Source organism: Microplitis mediator, chromosome 2 (assembly GCF_029852145.1).
Source record: "Microplitis mediator isolate UGA2020A chromosome 2, iyMicMedi2.1, whole genome shotgun sequence".
NCBI classification, from domain to species: Eukaryota; Metazoa; Arthropoda; class Insecta; order Hymenoptera; family Braconidae; genus Microplitis; species Microplitis mediator.
Genome location: NC_079970.1, coordinates 18079380 through 18102929, shown reverse-complemented (window position 1 = coordinate 18102929; position 23550 = coordinate 18079380). Strand labels below are relative to the sequence as shown.

Here is a 23550-nt window from a genome sequence, read left to right as displayed (position 1 = left end):
TAAATGAATTAATTAAAAGATTGAATTTATAAAGTAAATAAGTAAAAATAAAATGATCTTGAAGTGAACAGCCAATTATCAATTTTCGGATTTATTTTTCAATGATTTAATTACAAAAAAAAACGAAAACTAAAAATATCTATTTGAAGAAAATTGAAAAAACTAGAGGCGCAATTTTTAAATATCTATTATTTTTCATAATTTATCGTTTTTAGAAAAATCAAAAAATTATAATACGTCGACTAACTTCCGCATCATAAAATAAAAACAGTTTTGTTTTTTTAATTATTAATTACTTAAATAGTTCCGAAATTAAATGGCAACATCTGATTGTCACAGTCATACATGAGACATTATTTGTCGTGTGATCATAAAGTTGTAATATTTAATCATGATATCAGTCAACTTTGATAAGTATTAAAATTTATAATGAAATTTAGTATGACGTGAGTGTAGCAGACGTAAGACAATTTATAAATTTGAAATAAATAAATAAACGAGTGTGAATGAAATTGAAAAAAATGCGCGTATGGATTTTTCATTTATCTGAATATGCATTTTTGAATTTTCACTCTACTTACATTTTATTCATTTATTATAAAATTCAAAAAATTGACAATTGTCAGCTACATTCACGCTCATAAATTTAATGATACCGAAGTTAGCTGACGTTTAATAATTTTTTTTAAAACAGTAAATTATAAAAAAAAAAAACATTTGAAAAAATTGCCCCTATAGTTTTTTAGATTTTCTACCTGTGTTGTCGATTAACTTCAGGATCATTAAATTTAACGGTAATGCGCGCTTTCATCCCTCGACAAAATATCCCCGACAAAATATCCTACGGACAAAATATCCCTCGACAAAACATCTCCAGACATAATATCCCCGGCAAAATATCTTTCGATATAATTTTCACAATTATCCTGAAAAACTAGCACTCTAAATAGGCAGTTATTTTTTATTTATAAATTCCCACAATTTTTCTGAAAAACAAGCACCCAAATTAGTTGTGAATACTACAAATAAACATTAAAATTTTTTTGGGGGACATAATATCCCCGACAAAATATCTTTCGATATAATTATCACAATTTTCCTGGAAAACTAGCACTCTAAATAGGCAGTTACTTTTTATTTATAAATTATCACAATTTTCCTGAGAAACAAGCACCCAAATTAGTTGTGAATAGTACAAATAAAACATTTAAATAAAAAAGAGAAATTTTTCTGATAGGATATTTTGTCGAGGATATTATGTCCGGAGATATTTTGTCGGGTGATATTTTGTCCGTAGAATATTTTGTCGGGGGATGAAAACGCGCGGAATCAAATTTAACTGCTGCTCTCTTGTATTTGAAAAATAAACTACAAAATAAAATACATTTACTCAATTGTTAATACAGATTTCTTCTAAATATATATCAAAGACGTTATAAAATCTGTTTATAAATATAAAACCTTATTGTTATGTACATATTAAATTCATTAAATTATTATACATATTAATTTATATTTATTATTTTATGACAGTACGTCATAATAATGACAGATAAATTTTATAGCAAAATAATAAAAAATTTACGCAATCATAAGAGAAAAATATATTTTCTAACAAAACAGATTTTATTTTGCAATTCATCTTAAGTAAATATGTATATATTTTAAACGTAATCGTGTTTGTTATAAATTACAAATAATAATAATAGAACAAGGGTAAGTACGTAATATCAGTTGTTATCAGATTATTGCCAATTACTGACAGTTAATGATAATAAATTTTTTTGTACAGTTGTCAAATTAAAAAATCTTACCTCATATTTCTCTTATCATTACAATAATTATCTAAAAAAATTATTTTTTATTATTTCAAAAAGAAAATATTTACTAATTTTTTTATTATAAAATGCATGTAAGTTTTAAATTTGAAATTTTTTATAATATATTAATAATTTATTTAAATAAAAAATATAATTGTTAATCAGGATTGCGCAATAAAACTTTTTTTTTATTTTACAAACTTATTTAATGTTAGTTGTATCAATTTTATTGCAGTGGAAAATAATATGAAAGTGTCAATAAAACGAGGAATGAATTTTAAAAATAAAAAAAAAAAATTACAATTGATAATTTGAAGATTGTGTTCCATTAACACAAATGTTATATGATAAAATAACAATAAATTTAAATCACGTTTATTATTTAGTCACGTTTAAATCACGTTTCATTAAAAGACGACTTTATTATTGAGTTATCATTATTTTTATTTCTGGTGTTTATTATTTTCGTGTTATTATCGCATGTTTTGATATGGAAGGTCGGTTAGTTGACCCAAGAAGTGAAGAAACATCGATAAGTAAAGATGTAAGTAACCGCAAAATAATTAATTGCTTCAGTTTAATATTTGCTTCCTCAGAAGTCTTTACATTACCGAATTATTTATTTTCTGTTCGTTATTTTGTTCTTTTTATTTATTTTTTCTGGAAATGGATACATTGACAACTGTAAGTAAAATATTTTATTAACTTTATGTTCAAAATTATTTACTAAATATTTTTTTTAAATTTTAATTGGAAATTTAATTCAAAATACTTGAGAATTAATTTTAGAAATATTTAAATATTTAAAATATTTATTTAATTTAAAAAAAATAAATAAATAATATAGTCATCTACTTTTTTACTGGATGACCATTCCACTGCTGATTCTAAAAGTCTATTCAACTATTTAACGGACTGCCAAAAAATAATTTTACTGAGCTTGCTCAGTTAATTTTTTACAAAGCTGCAATCTGTACCTTAACAATCTCTTACTGTATTCTATTGCTTTTTCATCTCTTACTATTTGTTTTTGTATTCCTTCTGTAATCATAGAAATCTTTGTAATTTATCTATATTATTAAGAGAATAAGGAAAATTTTGTTCCCGCCATATCTATATGATAGAGTTAGTTAATGTTATTGAAATTGGTATCATTAGATAGGGCTTGACTTGAATTTGTGCCTTTTCATAGTTTAAACTCTTTTTAATTGCCAAGTATTGAGATAAATAAATTTATCTATATCCTTCGAATTACATTTAAATTATGCGGGAAAAAAGACGATCGTGTTTATTTTCTTTAAATAAATTAATACTTTAATTATTCTGTCACTAAATATGACTGAATGTCACTGAATATATAGCTATATTATTTATATCGTGTTGCCTATTCCAAAATGACAGATTTTTATACTCCCTTTTTGGTTTTAGGAAGCTTCTCAAAGCCAAAAAAGCGTGCACAGTAAAAAAAGGATTCATTGACACAAAAAATCTTTACTCGCCTAGAGAAAATTTTTACTTACCCCAAGAAATTTTTTGCAATGTGAATTGAAAACAAAAATTTATTTAGAACTAGAAAAAATTACTCGAAGCAAGGAATTATTTCTTGACCAAAAAAATCTTTTCTCGCTCCAAGACAATTTTTGTATTTAATTGATAGTACATAAAATTTCTTAGTGCAAATTAAAATTTTTTGCGGCAAGAAATCCTTTTTTTCTGTGTATTTTATAAATTTAGTAGTGATATTTGGACAGCCACGTAGTGACTGCAGGTTGCTTGTTCGTACTATTATTCCTTTTCGACCTAAATTATTGCCAGTGTATCAAAGATGTATATCTTATAAATTACTATAATTAAACAAAAATAATAGTCATCTACTTAATTTTTTAATTTTAATTTTTATCTTTTGTAATTTGAATTTTGAAAATTTGAAACTTCAGAAGACAAGTCTTGCAACTTTAATTATTTTGAACAATAAAAAATCGACTTATAAAATTAATAATTTTAATTAACAAAATTTTTGTTCAAACGAGAGAAAAAACTCACAAGTATCTGTCATAAGAATCTTAATAATTTATTTAATTTAATATGTTATTTTTGAAAAATAAATTTACTAAATTTTCTGACAAGTTTACAAAAAATTTCAAACTATTTTTAATTTCAAAATTATTTATATGATGAATCTGGTGACAAAAAAATAGAGCGAAAAATTCAAAATTTGAATTTCATCTACATATTTTTTTATTAAGAATTCTAAACGATAATAAATAGTTGATATCCAATAAATTTTAGAAGTGTAATAATTATATTTTAACAATAAGATAGTAGCAGACTTGACAAAATGTTATACAACTTCGGCATTCTGATGTCGTTCCAGAACCTCTCTATGTACAGACAACTCCATAACAATTCTCTACCTATAAATAATATGTCTATCGTAAAATGAAACTATCCTTGAATTGATTATTTCAAAACATTTCTACCCAGAATAATTCTCCTCGGAGTTACTCCACTCCAAAGCTTCTCTATTCAATGATAAGACTATCCGAAATAACACAATCTATTTTTAGCTAGAAAATTATCAGCAAATAAGAAAACACGTGAGTTCTCACGGAAATTAACGTGTTATCTCAGTTACTGATTATTTTTTAGCTGTCAATATTTATTAATTTATTAATATCATACGCCAATCGGCTACATACAACTGGTTACAAAATATATAGTTACAAATATAAGAAAAACTATGATTTGCAAGGAGAAACATATTCAATTATAATTCAACTTTGACTTTTTTGACTGAGGAAAGAAAAAACTTGATTAATTATTTAGAAGATTTTTAATATTTGAGTGAAAAACTGATAGAGATTCACCAAAAAAATCGATGTCCGAATTGAATTCGTTAACTTGGTTAGCTATTCTATTGTACGGTCCATTAATTACGTAGTTTTTGTTAGAACTTAGCGTGTTAATTATTCGATTACTCCTGAGACACAGTTTATTACAGACTATACCAAAGCCTCCTAGTATGATTTTTTACAGTGTAGGGGTGTTTTGGAATAATTAATTTAAGGATAGTTTTATTTTACAATAGATATATTTTAAGTAGAGAATTGTTATGGAGTTTTCTGTGCATAGAAAGGTTCTTGAACCACTTTTCATAATGCCACAATTTTGGATATTGAATTGGAAAATTTTAGCGAAGTATAAGATAACAGTAAAAAAATATTGAAAATAAAAACTTCACAAAATTTTATCTTTATACTATCCAATTTTTTTATATTGTAAACTAAAAGGGTATTTTGTATAATTTTACATATTGTAAATATTGCATAAAAATATTTATTAGTTTTTAAAATATTAAAGGGAAATCAGTTAATTATTAAATAAATTTGTCTACACAAAAAAAAAGATTTCTTGGAACAAAAAGTTATTACTCGCCCCCAATAAATTTTTTGCATTATAAATTAGAAAAAAAAAATTTTCTAAGGACATAAAATATTTTTTTTGTGTATAATTGGTACCCTATCAATAATTCGATTTTTTTGCTTTAAATATTTATGAAGTAAATCAAAAAAATGATTTCACAAACATGACTAATAAAAGTTTACAAGTATTATAAAAAAAATAGATATAAAAATGAAAGTAAGTCAATAATATATAATAAATAAACAGATAAGATTTTTCTCATGGAAAATTTTCAAATTAAATGATGGAATAATTTATAATGACGTTTATGCAACAACATATCTAGTGTATTTTATATTTTTCTCTTAGGCAATTTTACGAATTTTTTTTTTTAATACTTTGACTTATATTTAAGTAATTACTTGCTTTTATAATTTTTTATAAATTTTAAATTTAAACTAATCGATAAAATAAATAATTCAACCGACGAAAAAAAAATATATTTACTTGCGAATTAAAATTTATATAAAAAATAATGAATGTAATCTACAAAAAAAATTTGCTTTTGAATTTTCCATAAAAATAAATATCTTTTTTGAAAGGATAATATTGTGACAGCTCTATAAATAAAAATTAATATATATTTTAATGACCTCAGAGATAATATTAACTCACGTGAATATTACTCGTGATTTGATATTCATTGAGTTTGATAATTATTGAACTTTCAATTGATAATGAAGTCATAGTTTATCATAATGTCATAATTAATAAATTAATAACTATACATGTATATAATTATATCAAGGAAAGTAATTTTAAAAATAGTTTTCATCATTCTCAAGTAATGATTAAAAAAAAAAATTATTACAAGAGATAATGAATACAATTATTAATTTAAATATTTATTAATATATTACAGTATCCGATATTAAAATCATTTCTCGCTGGATCATTTTCTGGAACTTTTTCAACAATTTTATTTCAACCACTGGATCTTATTAAAACACGTCTACAAAATACTGTCAGCAATCATGTCAGGTAACAATTATTTATATTTTTTTAAAATTAAGATTTAATTATGTCATATATTTATCGTTATTATTTATTAATTACTGAGATTTAAAAAAAAAAATCAAAAACATTGTTCTTTTTTTTGACATTTAATTTTTTATCAAAGTTCAATTACGTCATAAATTTTCAATTATTATTTATTACACAGAAAAAAGAATTTGATACAAAAAACTTTTACTCGCCCCAAGAAAATTTTTGTTTTCATTTCATGATACAAAATTTTTCTTGCCCCAAAAAATTCTTTTTTTTCTGTGTAATGACTGATATTAAAAAAAAAAAATATTACATAAAATTGAAAACATTTTATATTTTTTTTTCTTATCAAAATTAAACAACGTCATATATTTTAAGTTATCATTTTTTAATTACCATTTTTAAAAATAAACAAAAAAAAATTTTCTGCATAAAATGAACAATATATTTTTTATTTTTAAAGTTCACCAAAACACGCAATGATAACAACAGTAGTTCACATTATCAAGAAAGAAAATATTTTTGGATTATGGAAGGGAATGACTCCGGTAATTAAAATTTAAAATAAATTTTATAATTTTATGGATAATAAATTTTTACTAAATATAAATATTATCATTCTTTTAGTCAATTACTCGAGTAATACCTGGTGTAGGTTTATATTTTTCTACTCTCCATTGGTTAAAAAATACAATATGTTTAGAAGAACCGCTTACACCTTTACAAGCAGTGTCTCTGGGAATAGCAGCACGTACATTATCTGGAAGTTTATTGATACCAATAACCGTAATTAAAACAAGATATGAAAGTGGTGTTTACAAATACCAAAGTATGGGAGAAGCATTAAGACTTATTTATAAATATGAAGGTATTAAAGGGCTTTCCAGTGGTTTAGCGCCAACTTTATTACGTGATGCTCCGTACAGTGGTCTCTATCTTATGTTTTATACCCAATTAAAAGAAGTATCTGACAAAAGTAATTACATCACATTAATATTAATCATTAAATTTTTTTTATTTTATAAATAATAATAATTCATTATTATTTTATTTCATAACAGAATTAAGCGGCAGTGTGACCACTCACTTTGCCTGTGGAATAGTGTCTGGAATTTTAGCGTCAGTTATAACACAACCCGTCGATGTAATTAAAACTAAAATGCAGTTATATCCAGATAAATTTAATAATATAAAGAGTGTATTTATTTTCGTACATCAGAAATATGGATACGGAGGTTTTTTTAAAGGAATTGTTCCTCGAATGTTGAGGCGAACTCTGATGACAGCTATGGCATGGACTGTTTACGAACAGGTAATAAATATTTTACATTTTTTATTATTTATTTTATTACTTGGGCTCACTGGGTATAAAAATATAAATTTTTTATTCAATTGTCAAGTTTTACAATGGAGTTGATTAATTATTAAACTATGGGAGCTTGTGAAAGTCTATTAAAAAATAATTATTGAATTCGTACAATTGTACATGTATTCAAATTTTTGTATTACGATAGTTCACTCGCAAAACGCCTTTTTCTAGGAATGCGATGAAATTAAAACATGAGATTAACAAAAATGTCTAATATTTAATGAAAAAAAAAACGGATTTTTTTCACCGATTGTAAAACGAGATGTACCTGACGATCAGAACGTTTTTCACGCATCGAAAATGAAAATAATTCCTGAAATTTGCGTCTAAAGGCGACTTAAGGGGTAGTTGGGGGTGGCCTGTAATTTTCGGGTGACGTGTGAAACATTTCCGAAATCTAGATCCAGTAGATTTTTTACTTTTCATTTCTTTTTTCTTATTTTCGTTCCGCGAAAAACGTTCTGATCTTCAGGTACATAAAACGAGGTATTAACAATCAAAAAGTGCATAATTAACATGCTGGAGATCTACCAAGTATAAAAAAAACGTATAATTTCCTGATTATCTTGAAAACGGTTCTTACTATTTTTTTGAAAAACTTATGCACTAGTGAATAAAAAAATTAGAATTTTTTTTGAAAAAACTCGGAATTTTATGACCGATTTGTTTAAAAAATATTTACTTTTAAAATATAAATAATTTCAAAACACTTGACGTGTGGTGGGGTACAGTAATCAGAACTTGGCAACGTTGCAGTCGTCAATCTTTGGTAACACGTGACTTACCACTATCTTTTTTATTAGAATATTAAGTTCTCAATTCCTGTAGAACCTAATTCTTTATAAGTATCTTATAAATCATCGAAAGTTATGCATTCAAATGCAATCCTTTTAATCATTATATCCGAAATACCACTTTTTAAAGGTTCCAAAGATGGCAATACAATTTTTTCCATGACAGAAGCTTTATAAAGTACGCAATTTTTCGTCATTAAATCTTCTGTAAAATATGTTTTTGATAATTTTTCAAGTATTTCAACGTCGTATATTGCTTCACGAAAAATTTTAGTTGGTTGTACTTGTAAAAAGTCACTTGCTAACTTTTCAAGCTTTAATAAATCTGGTCGTTTGTGATCTGGAAAGCGTTTTTTAAAAAGATAGTCTTTTTTGTGCAATTGGGTAAGAGATTATCGACATGATTAAAATTATGACTAGTTCAAGTTTATTATAAAATATTTACAGATGATCAAAAAATAAACTCATCAGCTTTTGAAAGTTACTAGTTCTCATAATTGTTATATAAAAAATATCGCAGAAAATAAATATTCTTACAAAGTATTACAATTTTGCCTTCATTTCATCTAATTTATCAATGATAAGTTGACGCTTTTCTGCTGCACTATGACTGCAACTGTCTCTTGCAGCTTCTTCTATTGCTGGACCAATTTCTCGTTCATATTTTTTGTATAGGCTCCACGATATTGGAGGAATATTCATCGAAGCAAGTAATTTATTTAGAGCAGTACAGCCAAAACCAGAATGAACAGCACCTTGAAATAAGATAAAAGATTCTAATGATAAAAAAAAAAAAAAAAAAAAAAAAAAAAAAAAATCGGTCTATCGGTTGATCCTGCGGGCCAGTCCTAAGCTTGAGCTCGAAAACGTTGTTATGAGTACATGTTCAAGCTCTTCGAGCTCGAAAATACTTTTGTATGCCATTGTTTTCGAAAGAAACGGTTTTTTAGCATATCTTTCTCCCACGATATTTCGCGAACGAATGAACCGATTTTGATTTTTTTGGTGGCGTTCGACGCGGCTTATAAAGTTTTAGAGCTGAGTAGATTTTGGAATCAATCCTCTGAGAACATTAAAAGTTATCCAAAAAAAAACATTTTTGAAAAAATTTTATTTTTGGAATATCTTCGAACGCACGCTACCGATCAAGCTCAATTTTTCACAGCTTTTAGATATTAATAAGCTGCGTTGAATGACACCTTGACGATCAAAATCGGTTTATCCGTTAAAAAGTTACAGATATTTACATACGTACGTACATACATACATACTGCATTGGAATTTTTGAAAATTTCCAATTTTCTTAGCGGGAAGTTAAAAAACTATAAACTATGACAATGTAATCTATTTTATATTTTTTAAATATATTGATAAAAAATTATTTATTAACTTACCTAGAACTGCTTTTGTGTTGACATCTGATTGCTTAACCTCACTCCTTGTGAGATGAGTTTTACCAGTAGGTACTAATGTGATAACATTACAATCCTCACATTTAACATTCAAAATAGAATTAAGTCCCATGCGTTTTTCATGAGTTATTTTTTCAAGCGATAAAACTTTACTGCATAAACGACATTTTAAATTTTTTCCTAGCTCTTGTAATTCTACAATACGTCGACCACGACACACAGTTTTTAAAGATTGAGTTTTTAATTTTTTAGCGTTATTCATAGCAACAATCGCTTTTGTTCGTTTTTCAAGGACCTTTTTCTTTACAAATCTTCCTTTATATCGTAATTGATCGTTATTAAAAGGCATTTTTAAAATTTAATTTTAGCTTATCCAAAAAATTCAATCACATGTAATTGTCAACAATAACAAACTGTTTGTACATTCAAACCACACTATATCAATATGAAAATTTGCGGCGTTGCCACATTTATTATACTCATGAGTGTGACTGTATTGGTGTGTATCGGTATATTTAAAATTAAAATGTATAGGATAAACTGTCAAAAAAATTGTTTGAATTTCCAAAATATTGTATATAACGCAGTAAACACATACATTCGTGCTTGAAATTTCACTACTAATTTCATATAGAATTTAAAATACACGTTTTTGAATTTTCAAATTAACACTTTGGATTTCCAAATACTTCTTTTTGGATTTTCAAATACAAGTTTTGTAATATTCAAATACTTTTTTTTTTTTTTTAAATAAATGTCTTTGAAAATCTGAAGCGTTAATTTGAAAATTCAAAAGCGTGTATGTTAAATTCTATACGATCGTTACAATGAAATTTCAAACACAATTGTATGTGTTTATTGCGTTATATACAATGTTTTGAAAATTCAAACAATTATTTTAACAGGTATATCACATTTAATACTGTATCATTTTATCATTTATCATACTGTCAATGATGTTCAGTTCAGTCACAAGTTTTGTTTACTTTATATTATTGAGGAAATAAAAACTTGAAAATAATAAAGTCTGATGTACACCGCTCACATTACTCACATATATATTATATATTTCACTACACAATCCTTGATTATATACCGAATGCGCAGCACGTCACGTGCAGAAATTTCATATACAAACATTTGAATTTTCAAATAAGTATTATGAAATTTCAAATGGAATTATAAAAATTCAATATGTCTTAGAATTTTCAATACTTGCTTTAAAAATTTAAAAAACAATAATAAATTTTAAGTACGTTTATTAAAATTCATATTTTTTATCTTAATTTTAAATATCAGCTTGATTCCCTGATTAAAAATATTCATTGAAAAGGATTGAAAATTATTTCAATTCTTTTCAATCCCACGGAGGTTTTGGAAAGTATTGAATGGAATTGAAATTTCGAGCATTTGAATACTTTCTAATTCTTAAAATGGAATTGAAAAGTAGTGAAAAGAATTTAATCTTTCATCATTTCAACACTTTCCAATATGGAATTATTTTGGTATTGCGAAGGATTCAGAAAGATTCAAAAATGTCAATTCATTTGAATTCTTTTCAATCTTACACTCGATCCGAAATATTGGACTATTTTGATATTGAGAAGGATTCAGAAAGATTCAAAAATTTCAATTCATTTGAATTCTTCTCAATCCCATACGTGACTCTAAAATTCGAAACTTTTTTGGTATTGAAAAGTATGCAGAAAGATTAAAAATATCAATTCATTTGAATCTTTTCCAATTCCTCGGAAGTTTAGAAATTCTTATATTACTTTGGGATTGAAAAGTATTAATTTTATGTCCAAATGAAAACCTTGGGGTATAGAAAGTATTCAAAAAGATTCAATTCTCATCTTTTTCAATACTTTTCAATGAAATTTTTTAATCAGGGTAATTAAATTACGTATATTAAATTTGAAGCTTTTTTTATTGAAAATACAATTCAAATATCTAGTTATGAAAATCCAATTCCTTTTGTATTGTCATTCTCAAATTATTTTTAACAGTGTACAGTCTCTTACAAAAATAAAATATTCTGGCATCGAGTATCTCAAACTTTTTGTAGTTATAGTTACGCTATACTTTTGGCTACGAATGTCGCGAGTGAACTACCTTAATCCACAAATAAAATTAAAAAACACTAAATTAATTATTAATTTAATATTTTTTATTAATTATTTCAATTTCATTCTTTTTCAGATAACAAAAAATTTGGGTTTAAAATGAAGAGTTTTAATTCGGTGGATTAAATATTTTCCAGTATTAAATGCTTAAGACTGCAAAAAGATCAGCATAAATAAATATATTATATTATTGTAAATAATAAAATTTAAAGGTTAATTTTTTATATTAAAAATTGTATATATTATATATATAAATATATATAATCACAAATTTATAATAGTTATTTTTATTAATAAATGATTATGGACAACACAATTATTACAAGACATTAATTAATTATTTTGTTTTTATTGATTAGAAATAACAATTCATACGTCAAAAATTACAATTTATAACTAATACACAATTTAAGTTAATTAAATTTTTTTTTGTTTGTTTAATTACACTTAGACACGCTAAAATAATAATAATTAATAATAATAATAATAATAATAGTAGTCGATGTGGAACGTTAAACCCGTTTTCGTAAAAGTAACATTCGCTACTTAATAAATTTTATTTTATTTATTTATTGGAATATGGTAAAGAATCTGACCAGTTTTTAAATTAATTAAACAAACAAAACTAAACTTTATTTATTAAACTATTTCAGTTAATCCAATAGTTAAAAAAGAAATTAGTAATTAATCATACTAAATTTATTAATTATCAATCACGATTGTTAAAAAAAATCATAAAAAGGAAAAAAAAGTCGTCGTGAACAATAATAGTGAATTTTTTTTTTTTTTTTTATTTAATGATCGCGTTTCAAGTTTTTAATTTTTCAATTTAAAGATTATATAAAATCTTTACCTTAAAATATATTCTAAGTTGATGATTCGCATGATTTATTGCGTATAGTTTGAGGTCCTCCGGCTGGTAAAACTCTGAAAATAGACAGACAAATTTTAAAATAATTATAAGTAAGATAAATAAAATTATCAATAGTTAACATATGAATATATAAATAAATACGCCATAAAATATTGAAATAAAATTCGTAAAACGCTTTGATAAACCGTCACCAATTTCACGTGATATAGTTGTTATTAATATACATTCAATATTTAATATATATATTTATAACGATTTTAAATAAAACAATACAATTTAAATTTTTTGACTAACGGAATGATAAATATCATTGATCGCTTTACTGCGAAACAATACGATTTATAATAAATATTATTTGTTATCGTAATACCCGTGTAAAAAATTCATTCCAAAGATTAAAAAAAAATTCGACATGTGGAACTTCTAAACTTGAGAGAGATTAGAACTCCTAGTAATACGTGTTCGAGCAAGATTCTGGAGTAAGTATCTTGAGCAAGACCCCTAGCTGCTAGTGTCTTTTTCTACGTATGTCTTTCGCATGATCGTGTATCAAGAAACTTATGACAAGATTTGTGTACCCTGATTAAAAATACTCATTGAAAAGTATTGAAAAAGATGAGAATTGAATACTTTTGAATAAATCCTATTCCACAAGGTTTTCATCTGGACATAAAATTAATACTTTTCAATTATATTGAATCGAAAAATATTATAAGGATTTCTAAACTTCCGAAGAATTGAAAAAAATTCGAATGAATTGATATTTTTAATCTTTCTGAATCCTCGTCAACAACAAGAAAGTTTCGAATTTTAGGGTTACGAGTAGCATTGAAAAAAATTCGAATAAATTAACAGTTTTCAATCGTTCTAAATCTTCCTCAATACCAAAATACTTCCATATTTCGGGTTAAGAGTTGGATTGAAAAAGATTCAAATGAATTGACATTTTCTATTTTTCTGAATACTTCTCAATAACAAAATAATTTCACATTTCGGGTCACGTGTGGGATTGAAAAAAATTAAAATGAATTGACAGTTTTTAATCTTTCTGAATTTCCCTCAATACCAAAATAGTTCCATATTTCTAATTATGACTTGAATAGAACAAATTAAAATGAATTCACATTTTCCAATCTTTCTGAATCCTTCTCAATACTAAAATAGTTCCATATTGGAAGGTATTGAAATGATGAAAGATTAAATTCCTTTTAATACTTTTAAATTCCATTATAAGAATTAGAAAGTATTCAAATGATCGGGATTTTAATTCCATTTAATATTTTTCAAAATCTCCGTATGGATTGAAAAGAATTGAAATAATTTTCAATACTTTTCGAATGAGTATTTTTAATCAGGGTATGTCTTGCTCATGGTATCGTAGGCAAGAATATTAAAGATATTTTGAACACGGTGCAATGAAAAAGTGTCTGACGCATTTCTTGCACCAGTAACTTACAGTAGGTACTTACGCATGGCTTGCTCAAGATCTGCTCAAGGCTCAAGGTCAATTTTGAGCCTTGAGCAGATCTTGAGCAAGCCATGCGCAATTATTTTCAACTATAGTCTTTCTCCAGAATTGAATTATAATCCGGCATAAATTTCTTGTGTAAGGCTTGCACTAGACTTGCAATTTAAATCTGGTGACTAGAATCTGCAGCAAGACACATACGTAGAAAAAGACACTAGCACCTGTCGATCTTGAGAGCAGACTTGCTCAAGAATTGGAAAAGATTGTTATATGGGAACTTGGAGTGGAATTTTCTTGAACTATAGTAATTTTGATAGTAAAAAAAAAGTTTATCTAGGATTTTATAAAAGCAAGTTTTGAATTTCCAAGACAGAGGAATATGAGGAAGAAGAAATATCTAGTGAGGATGAGAATTGTGATAGTCAGATCCACCAAAATGCACATAGAAGCAAGTCAGAAGCAGACGTTGTGTCATCAAGAAGACGGTTCATAAACTCCAAGTCAATTATATAAAAATCAAATAAATTTAAAGAAAGAATGGAAATATAAAAATAAAATACGATATTAAATAATATATATATTTATTTAGTTTTAAAGAATGTAAAAACCGTAAAAGACTGAAAAGTTGTACAGAGAAATAAAGTTTATTTATTATTATTATTATTATAAGCGAATATTAAGTAAAAAAATAACCTTTTTAGAATTTATTTTTCAAAACGTAATTTTACTACATTTGACCCTCATTCCATAAAAAGTTCCGATTGAAAACCATTCGCCTCATAAGAATAAAGAAAACGTTATGTACCGAAAGACCGGAACGTTTTCCGCGCAACGAAAAAAAAAAATGGAAAGTAAAAAATATATTGAATGACGTAATTTCGGAAATATTTCGCTTATAGATGCTAGTATGTCAGCTGAAAATCTTCGGCTACTCCCGACCTTCGCAACTACCCCTTAAGAAGTCAAATTACATAAATTTTTTTCATTTTCGTTGCGCGAAAACCTTTTCGATCTTCAGATACATAAAATGTTCATAAAAAGTTCCAAATTGGAAGTTTTTGAATTTTTTCGGAATCAGGATAGAATGTAGTACACATATATTATAAGAAATATGTTTTAAAAACGTTCTTTATTTACTCGAATTTCGCACATATAAAATACTAGATAAACTTTTTTTTTTTACTATCAAAATTTAAAGTTAAAAAAATGTTTTGCTCGAAGTTCTGATCTGTCTCAAGTTAAGAAGTTCCACATGTCGAACTTTTTTAAAATCTTTTTGGAACCAATTTTTTTTACACGGGTATCATTTATGAAAATATTTTTATTTGATTCCATTAGGTACCATCATTCCGACATAAATACCTCATTAAATGCGTGGCAGAAGCTAGGATTGTATAGTCAGTCACACAGGGCACTGCTGTAGCAGATCTACTGTAGTAGGCACTCATTTTCTTCACTAATCCACTAACTTTTTTTATATTTCTTTCATTTTTAATCATTTTTTTCACGTTAAATAATAAAATAATTAAAGATATTTTAAATAATATTCCTATTATTAAAGCAAGTGTAGGTATACCTTCTCCTAACTTGCTCATTTCATTCGTATTTAATTAACTAATTATTATTATTATGGTTATTATTTTTTTTTTTTAATATCTACATTTAATTACACACGTTAGTTGTTCATTTATCGCGTTATTTTATTTATTTAAAACGCGCATACTTATGGATTGTCGTATTTGTTTCCTTAATGATGTAATAAAATTTAGTATTTAATGATTTTTTATCTAATGATCTTTAGAAAAATACAATTGGAATTGGTAATTTTAATTTTTTAAATATGGATTTTGGTAAATTTGAACTTTTGTTTGTTTGAATTTTTGAAGTTTAAATTTACAAGACGGCAAGTGAAAGGCTGAATTTTAGAAATCCAAATAAGGCCGAAAAATAATAAAAATGAATGGCGTCATAAAAATATTGTAATTATATATTTAAAAAGCAATTTTTGGAGAATTTGTAAGATCTCATTTTAATTTTCGTCAATTTTTTACCCTTGAGGTGCAAGGCCTGAATAAGTGTCTTGTGTTATAGACAAAATTAAGGCGAAAAATTTAATCCACCTTAAAACTGAACGCGTGGAAAAAGTTTATTTATAGAAATTTAAAACGTAAACACTTAGAACTTTGAAAAATGTGTGGAGCCCCATCACTTATAGATCATTACCATAAATTTAAATTACATGTTTGTTTTTTTTTAAATAAAAAATACGTTGTCTGTAAGCCGACATGACATACAATTGTCTTTATAGTTTAATAAAACTTGTTTTATTGCAAGAATTTTTTAAACTGTCGTTGCATAGGTGAAGAAAAAGAAAAAAACTTCTACGACTCAAGGACTAACATCAGATATTGTCGGTACAGTTTGGGGAGGTAGGACTTATTTTTAGGAAATTTTCTGCTCTTTAAGGATCTTTTTTCAAATTTTGAATATTTTAAATAGTTTTTGAAATATTTGCAAAAAAACCAAACCACTTATTTTTTTTTTCCTTGATTGTTTATAACTTTTACAATTTTTGCCCCAATTTTCCACATTAACGTTTTTTATAGATGCCATTTAGAATCGAATGAGACCAAAATCATAATTTTCGGTGGTCTTGAACAGGTTTTCGTCAAAAAAGCAGTTGTTGACTAGACTACAGAGAGGTAACTCAGCTAATAAACGGATAACTCCCAATGATTATAAACTCCAAATTCTTATAAAAAGTACCAAATTTCTGATGCTAAGTTTTGATCAATTTCGATAAAAAAAATTTTATAAGAATTATTTTGAATGTTAAACAGGGCGTCTACTAGAATATTTTATATAATGACTGGAAATATTAGTTTTTTCATGTACTACTATTTTTTACAATATTTCAAAAAAATTTTTCAAAATTCCTTGTGAATTTTTATTACATTATTTGTCTAAAACATCCTTGAGAAATAATTTACTAACCATCCATTCAATGGTTGATTTACGTTATGTTTTATTTATTTAAAATAATTGAGATAAAAACGTCTTGATGCCATTTTATAAATGTCTTACGCTGATTAAGTAATAAATTAAATTTTAAAAATTTTCTTTCAAAATTTATACTAATAAATTAAAATTTTTATCAATGTTAGTATTGAAAACACATAAATTTTTAAACGAATAACAAAAAATTTTGTTGATTATAAATTTTATAGACTCAAAAAATTTGTATACTTTCATTTTAAATTTAATATATTTTTTTACTATTACAAATATATGAATTGTCTGAAAAAAAGCTCAAAAGATTTTTCAATTTTTAATTTATATATTTTCCAGGATAAATTTTTAAAATTTAATTTGATAAGTTACTTTTATTTCCATTGTCCGAAGTTCAATTTACCAAAAATCAAAACTAAAAGATCATTAGATAGATGATCTATTTAAGCCGAATTGTTAATAATTACTAATGATTTTTTTGAATTAATTATTTCTTTATTACAAAATTAGGAAACGTTAATTAAATTTATTATCTAAAATTTATTTATTTTGAACAATTAAATAATAATGTTCATTTACGTGGCAGAGCTAATTAAACTCACCTTATTTTATTTTCAATACCTGCACAGTAATTGACACGTTAATATTTAATTGTATAGTGCATACCTGGATCATTGCTCACTCACTAACCAATCAAGAATTGTTACTTGTGACTTCGACTTCTTGACCGGTGACGACGACGATTATGACTGTTGGAATTTCTATGCTCTCGATTCACTGTTTTAATTTTATTCAAATTTTAAATTCATTATTTACTATAACTATCATCAATATTTTTATAATAATTGTTTATTTTTACCTCTGTCTCGATTATGACGACGGTATTCTTCTTCTCTATGACGATCATGATGATCGCGTGATTGGCTTCTACTTCTGTAGTTTGCATTCCTATTAAATAATTATAATTGATTAAAATTTTAATTTTGTTTCAAAAAGCTCAACATTAAAAGTTCACCAGTAATAGTATTGATAAATTTAACGTAAAATAATAATGAAATAATTTATCATAAAAATTTTAAATACTGATACAAAATTAATTTTTAAAAATTAATAATTTATCTAATAAGTATTTACATAAGAAAAAAATGGATACATTTTAAATACTGAAAATTAAAATTATCAAGTAACATAATCAATAATTTTTATAGATCATAAATAAATTATTAAAAATAATAAAATAGTGATGATGATCTCAAGAATATTTTATTGATATAATAAATGAATGAATAAATTACCTGTGTGAATCATGACGATTTTTTTCTTCTTCACGTCTACGGCGTTTATCTCTTTCACGATCACGATCACGGTCTCGTTCACGATCACGTTCTCTATCTCCTTCACGCCGCCTCCTTTCAATTTCATCATTAGCACGAGCACGTTGTTTACGATCTTCATCTCTTCGATGTTCCTTTTCATCTCTCGCTTTTTCACGTTTAGCCTTTAATTTTATCATCAATTAATTAATTTAATACATCAAATATAAAAAATTATAATCAACTCGATTTACGCGCCGAGCAAATTTGTCGTTGGAAAGTTAATGATTTCCTTAATAAATTTACCATTATTTCTTGGAGAGATGTTTTTAGTCTAGCATATCCTACGTGCTGTTTGCCCATAAGATGATCGTCAATACGTTGTTGTGCGTCACCGACAATTAAAAATGCTCCACAAACATCACATACTTCCATTTGTTTTTCTTGTGCGGCTGCTAACTCTGCAGTCTAAATTTATTTCATTAGTTTATAAATTTTATTTCAAACAAAAAATAAGAAAATAAACTAAAAAACGAACCTGATTATAATGACTATTGTCATTAGATTTTCTAAGCGTCTCACGTTCTTCTTTTAATTGATCACAGAGCCTCATTAATCCTTGTGCCTGTTCCACATTACCCTGAATGCCACTTTGCTCAGCCTCTTCAACTAATTTATTTATTTTTTCTGTCAAAAGTGCTATTTGTTCTTCATTTCTTTGTGTCTGGGCTGGTGTCAAAGTCGGCTACAGATTTTAAAAACATCATTAGTTATTTAAATTAATATTTAAATGTAAATTTAAAAAAACTATTATTTTCTTATGATTGAATTATTTAAATGTACAAAAAAAAAAACTCGAATTTTAATTTAAAATTAAAGCCAACTTGGATTACATTCGGAGATGTTCTAGGTTTAGTTTCAGCTAAATGTAACAATGGCGCGAAAATATTAAAATTTAAAAAAAATAAAATAATTACAGTACGTTCGGAGATATTTCAAAAATTAAATTTTTTCAAAACTATTTTTTCTTTTGGATTACTTGCAATGTACTCGATGAATTAATTCAAAAATCTAATCAGCTCTAAAACTTTATAAGCCGCGTCGAATGCCACCTCAACCATAAAAATCTGTTCCTTCGTTCAAGAGAAACCGTTGTCGAAAGAATTGAAAAAAAAATGGTTTTTTATTTTAATAAAATCTAAATTTTTTAACTATTTGATGACGGTGTTTTTTGAACGTTAGAAATTGAAAAACTGCGTCGAATGTCACCCTGAATGTCTAAACCCGATCATTACTTCAAAAGATGATGGTGATTAAAAATTCGAAAAATACCGATTTACTACATTTAGTCGGATAACTCATATTATTTATTAAATGTTTAAAAAAAATTTCGAATGTTAGAGGTCAGAAAACTGCGTGAAATGTCATTTCAAACGTCAAAATCGGTTCATTATTTCCAAAGATAAGGTAAATGTCCCAATACCAGAACGACGAAGGGTATACGACTGATTTTTATGGTTTTAAGGGGTAACGGTAACCGATTTTCAATTAAATTTAATTCACGGGCAAACACTGGAAACCTAAAATAAAGAGTCTTTAGCGTTTTCTTAAACCTTAATAGGAGGCTAGAAATTTTGTATTTTCAAAAATTCTAATTCGTCTCCAAGAAAAATTGTTTTAAAGTTCTCATTTACTCTACGAGTGCAACAAAGATAGTCCCGTTTATTTTTCTGAGTGTGAGAAAGAGGTTCGGTAGCGTACCCCCTTAAAAATATTCAAATAGATTATAAACCAAAATAATTTATTCCATCGTATAGAATAAACATTTACCTACTCAAAAATAATCAAATTTTTTCATTTTTCTAAAATTTAATATAAAAAAAAATTTTTTTTTCCATGACACCCAAAAGACCCAATACCGGAACGCTGAAATAGCCTTGTCCCAATACCGGAATTCAGTTGTCCTAATACCGGAACAGTAAATAAAATGAGTTATTTTTTGTATTTATTCATAGTGAAAATGTTAAAAATTATTAAATAATATTAATGTAAAACGAGTGTGAATGTAGCAGACATCAGACAACTTTAAAATTATAAAAAAAATAAGATAAATAATTTAAAAAATAATATTTATAAAAAAAGGACTGTTAATTTCAAAATTTTTTGAACGCGCATTTTTTCAAATTTTATTTTATTAATTATTTACTCGATTTATTAATAGGTTTAAATTTGTCTGATTTCTGCTATGTCACACTCATAATGTAAAATGTATTTAAAATTTTTAAATGATTAATTGTTCAATGAAAATAAACATTTTGAACTGAAGAATAGAAACAAAATAAATCATTTGAAGTTATCCTATAAAAATAATTAAAAAAAAAAAACTTAACACAAAAATTTATTTTTTATGATTTAAATTAGAGTTTATCTATATTTAATGCATTTTTTATAACAATCATACATACTGCATTAAATATTAGGGCTCCAGTAATAATTAATATTGCACTTGATTTAGCCAGTCAATAAAACTGACCGTTAATGTCTATTGATAACATTAGAAACATTAATATGACAGGATGTTCCGGTACTGGGCACGGGTTCATTTTGGTGTACCAATAGACGAACAATCAAATTAATATAATAATACAATTTTTTTTTATATTGTTAATTTGTTTTCTTGAATTTTATATCATTCAAGATGCATATACAAAAAAAAAATGATCGAAAAGTAATTCTATACATTTTCTATAAACTTAATGGGGATATAGCCACTGTGAGGATCGAAAAAATAGGTGATTTTCGTGAATTTTTTTGACTGGAACAATAAAGGGATTCGGGGATCGGGTTTTTTTTTTTGTTTTCTAAAGTATACATTGAAGATAATTCTCCTAAATTTTCATTAAAAAATATCATGTTGTTACAAAGTTATAAGCATTTTTGTGGAGCAACAAAAAAATTTCCCCCACCACGGTGTCATCCCTAACTCAAAAACGGATTATCAGAAACAAAAAAACCAAACGGCGTTGTAATCTGTATGCATGTGGCCATCGTTGCACATAGGGGATTTTGAAAATTGGTATTTGAAAAAAAATGGCGACATATTAAAATTTTTTTCGTTATTTTTTCTCATTTTTTTGGATTCAAACAGCCCTAAAAAATCTTAAAAATCAAAATTTTCAAAATCCCCTACGTGCAACTTTAGCTACTGAATAGACGAATACGGCAAAGAAAAAAAAAATTGCGAATCGGTTCATATTTATGCAAATTACAGATGCCACCAGTTAAAAAAAAGTAGTTTCGAGAAAAATGCGTTTTAAGTTTTTAGTCGATGCAACAATCAGTTGACGCGCTGTCACAAAAATGACTATAACTTGAAAAATATTCGGAATTTTCATATGAAACTTTAGATACATATTTTTGAACATATACACTTTGATTTAATGAAAAAAAAAAAAATTTTTTTTTTTAAATTTCACAGTGGCTATCCCCCTTAAGACCATTGACTGATTTCTTAGCAAAACCATTAAGAGACATGAAAAAGTCATGAATCCGAGACTATTGCTATAATTGACATTTTTTTTTTCATATTTCGGATATATTCTAAAATCTATTTTGTATCTTATTTTGTAACTAAAAGATTAAGGTTTTAAATAAAGATAGTTTTATTTAATTTCATCGCGTACGAGTTAAAATAAAATATGATTATCAAATCGTTCCGGTATTGGGTCTTGTTCCGGTATTGGGACATTTACCTTACTTCATTATTTTTTTTTCTTGTTGTTTATTACTTGAATTTTCGCAATGGAATATTTCATTCGTTTCTTTTAATCAGGGATGTGCGACATTACTACTGTTGAACATGAAGAGCTCAAAAGTTTATCGACAATAATGTTTTCAAGCTCCTTGAGTTCGAAAACATTATTGTCAATAAACCCCGGGAAGTTTCAGAGCTGGCTCGCAGCGTCAAGCGGTTTACAGATTTTTAAAAAAATTAAGTAATAAAATTTTAATAGAGTCGACAGTTGAGTCATTGAATATTTTTACAAAGTGGAGGGCACTGCCTGAGAATGTCCGCAACTAGAGTATATAAATGAATGTTATTAAATAAAATTACCGCTTCAGTTTTTCCAATAAGTGCGAGTCTCTGTTTACCCTTGACAATTTTTCTTTCAACTTCATTGAGCATACTCTGACAAAAACGTATGAATTCATCTTCATACTGTTGTTTTCTGTATGAATATGGTGCTTTTTCATAAAGTTCACGTGCTTCATCATCATGCACACGTGAACATGCGCCTAAATCAGCTCGTGTATTGACAAATAGATCATGAGGACAAAATTTAACTAAATAGAGCTTGCAGAACTGTAATCAAACATAATTAAATAATTATTTTATGTTAATTAATTATCATAGACACTAAAAAAACAAAAAAATTCGCAAGCGATCAACATTTAAATTAAAAAAAAAAAATTGCTATGTTACTAAAATAAAAACAACAGAATAATTACCTCAGGATCTTCCCAATTAAGTTCTTTAGGTTTTTCATTTGGTAAAACATTACGATTTCTTCCCATCAATTCATCAAGAAGCGCGGCAGCCGCAGCAGCAGCCATATTTGTATGTCGTTTGTATATCTATATGTATGTATGTATGTATATATATATATATATATGTATGTTTATATTTATGTGAAATATTACTAATCACTGATAGCACTTGGAAACTGTAGCATGATTAAAAAAATTAATTACCAGAATTTATTAGACATTTTCTGTGTATTGTATTTAAATAAAATGCACTTATTTAATCAAACGATTATTTAATGAAATATAATAATTGTAACTGACAATAATTATGAATTTTTTTGTTTTTAAACAAACAACTGATGTGTGTGACACGCAACACATACACACTG

General features: G+C 26.0%; 3 protein-coding genes across 5 annotated transcripts; 1 reads left to right on the top strand and 2 right to left on the bottom strand.

The window, feature by feature from the left end:
- The first annotated feature begins 1527 nt into the window (after positions 1 to 1527).
- LOC130662969 (mitochondrial glycine transporter-like) lies at positions 1528 to 12297 on the top strand. Of its 2 annotated transcripts, XM_057461967.1 has the most exons (7): positions 1528 to 1716; positions 2056 to 2364; positions 6145 to 6263; positions 6733 to 6817; positions 6897 to 7245; positions 7331 to 7581; positions 12047 to 12297. In XM_057461967.1, exons 2-7 carry the CDS (start codon positions 2311 to 2313, stop codon positions 12071 to 12073), a joined length of 885 nt encoding a protein of 294 aa, XP_057317950.1. In that variant the 5' UTR covers positions 1528 to 1716; positions 2056 to 2310; the 3' UTR covers positions 12074 to 12297. The 2 variants fall into 2 exon arrangements, with proteins under 2 accessions (XP_057317950.1, XP_057317951.1); XM_057461968.1 differs by lacking the exons at positions 1528 to 1716; positions 2056 to 2364 and adding an exon at positions 2377 to 2504.
- LOC130662970 (uncharacterized) lies at positions 8970 to 10258 on the bottom strand. The gene is made up of 2 exons (XM_057461970.1): positions 9827 to 10258; positions 8970 to 9187 (listed from the first exon to the last, which is right to left on the bottom strand). The coding sequence occupies exons 1-2, from the start codon at positions 10191 to 10193 to the stop codon at positions 8976 to 8978; spliced, it is 579 nt and encodes a 192-aa protein (XP_057317953.1). The 5' UTR covers positions 10194 to 10258; the 3' UTR covers positions 8970 to 8975.
- Positions 12298 to 12338: 41 nt separating the features above from the next.
- On the bottom strand, positions 12339 to 23538 carry LOC130662968 (luc7-like protein 3). Of its 2 annotated transcripts, none has more exons than XR_008989131.1 (8): positions 23144 to 23538; positions 22749 to 22997; positions 19173 to 19379; positions 18941 to 19102; positions 18617 to 18819; positions 18181 to 18269; positions 17924 to 18098; positions 12339 to 12897 (listed from the first exon to the last, which is right to left on the bottom strand). XR_008989131.1 is itself a non-coding variant. In XM_057461966.1 (8 exons), exons 1-7 carry the CDS (start codon positions 23246 to 23248, stop codon positions 18025 to 18027), a joined length of 1089 nt encoding a protein of 362 aa, XP_057317949.1. In that variant the 5' UTR covers positions 23249 to 23538; the 3' UTR covers positions 12342 to 12897; positions 17988 to 18024. The 2 variants fall into 2 exon arrangements, 1 of the variants encoding a protein (XP_057317949.1); XM_057461966.1 differs by having other exon boundaries at positions 12342 to 12897; positions 17988 to 18098.
- Positions 23539 to 23550: the final 12 nt, after the last annotated feature.

Excerpts from the sequence above, each read along its gene's own strand:
- LOC130662969 (XM_057461967.1), top strand. The coding sequence starts at position 2,311 with ATGGAAGGTCGGTTAGTTGACCCAAGAAGTGAAGAAACATCGATAAGT. Across the intron at positions 2,365-6,144 it reads AAACATCGATAAGTAAAGAT|TATCCGATATTAAAATCATT; the intron begins GTAAGTAACCGC and ends AATATATTACAG. Across the intron at positions 6,818-6,896 it reads TATGGAAGGGAATGACTCCG|TCAATTACTCGAGTAATACC; the intron begins GTAATTAAAATT and ends TCATTCTTTTAG.
- LOC130662968 (XM_057461966.1), bottom strand. The coding sequence starts at position 23,248 with ATGGCTGCTGCTGCGGCTGCCGCGCTTCTTGATGAATTGATGGGAAGA. Across the intron at positions 18,820-18,940 it reads CATCTCTCCAAGAAATAATG|GCTAAACGTGAAAAAGCGAG; the intron begins GTAAATTTATTA and ends ATAAAATTAAAG. Across the intron at positions 18,270-18,616 it reads AATCGTCATGATTCACACAG|GAATGCAAACTACAGAAGTA; the intron begins GTAATTTATTCA and ends ATTATTTAATAG.
- LOC130662970 (XM_057461970.1), bottom strand. The coding sequence starts at position 10,193 with ATGCCTTTTAATAACGATCAATTACGATATAAAGGAAGATTTGTAAAG. Across the intron at positions 9,188-9,826 it reads CAACACAAAAGCAGTTCTAG|GTGCTGTTCATTCTGGTTTT; the intron begins GTAAGTTAATAA and ends TCTTATTTCAAG.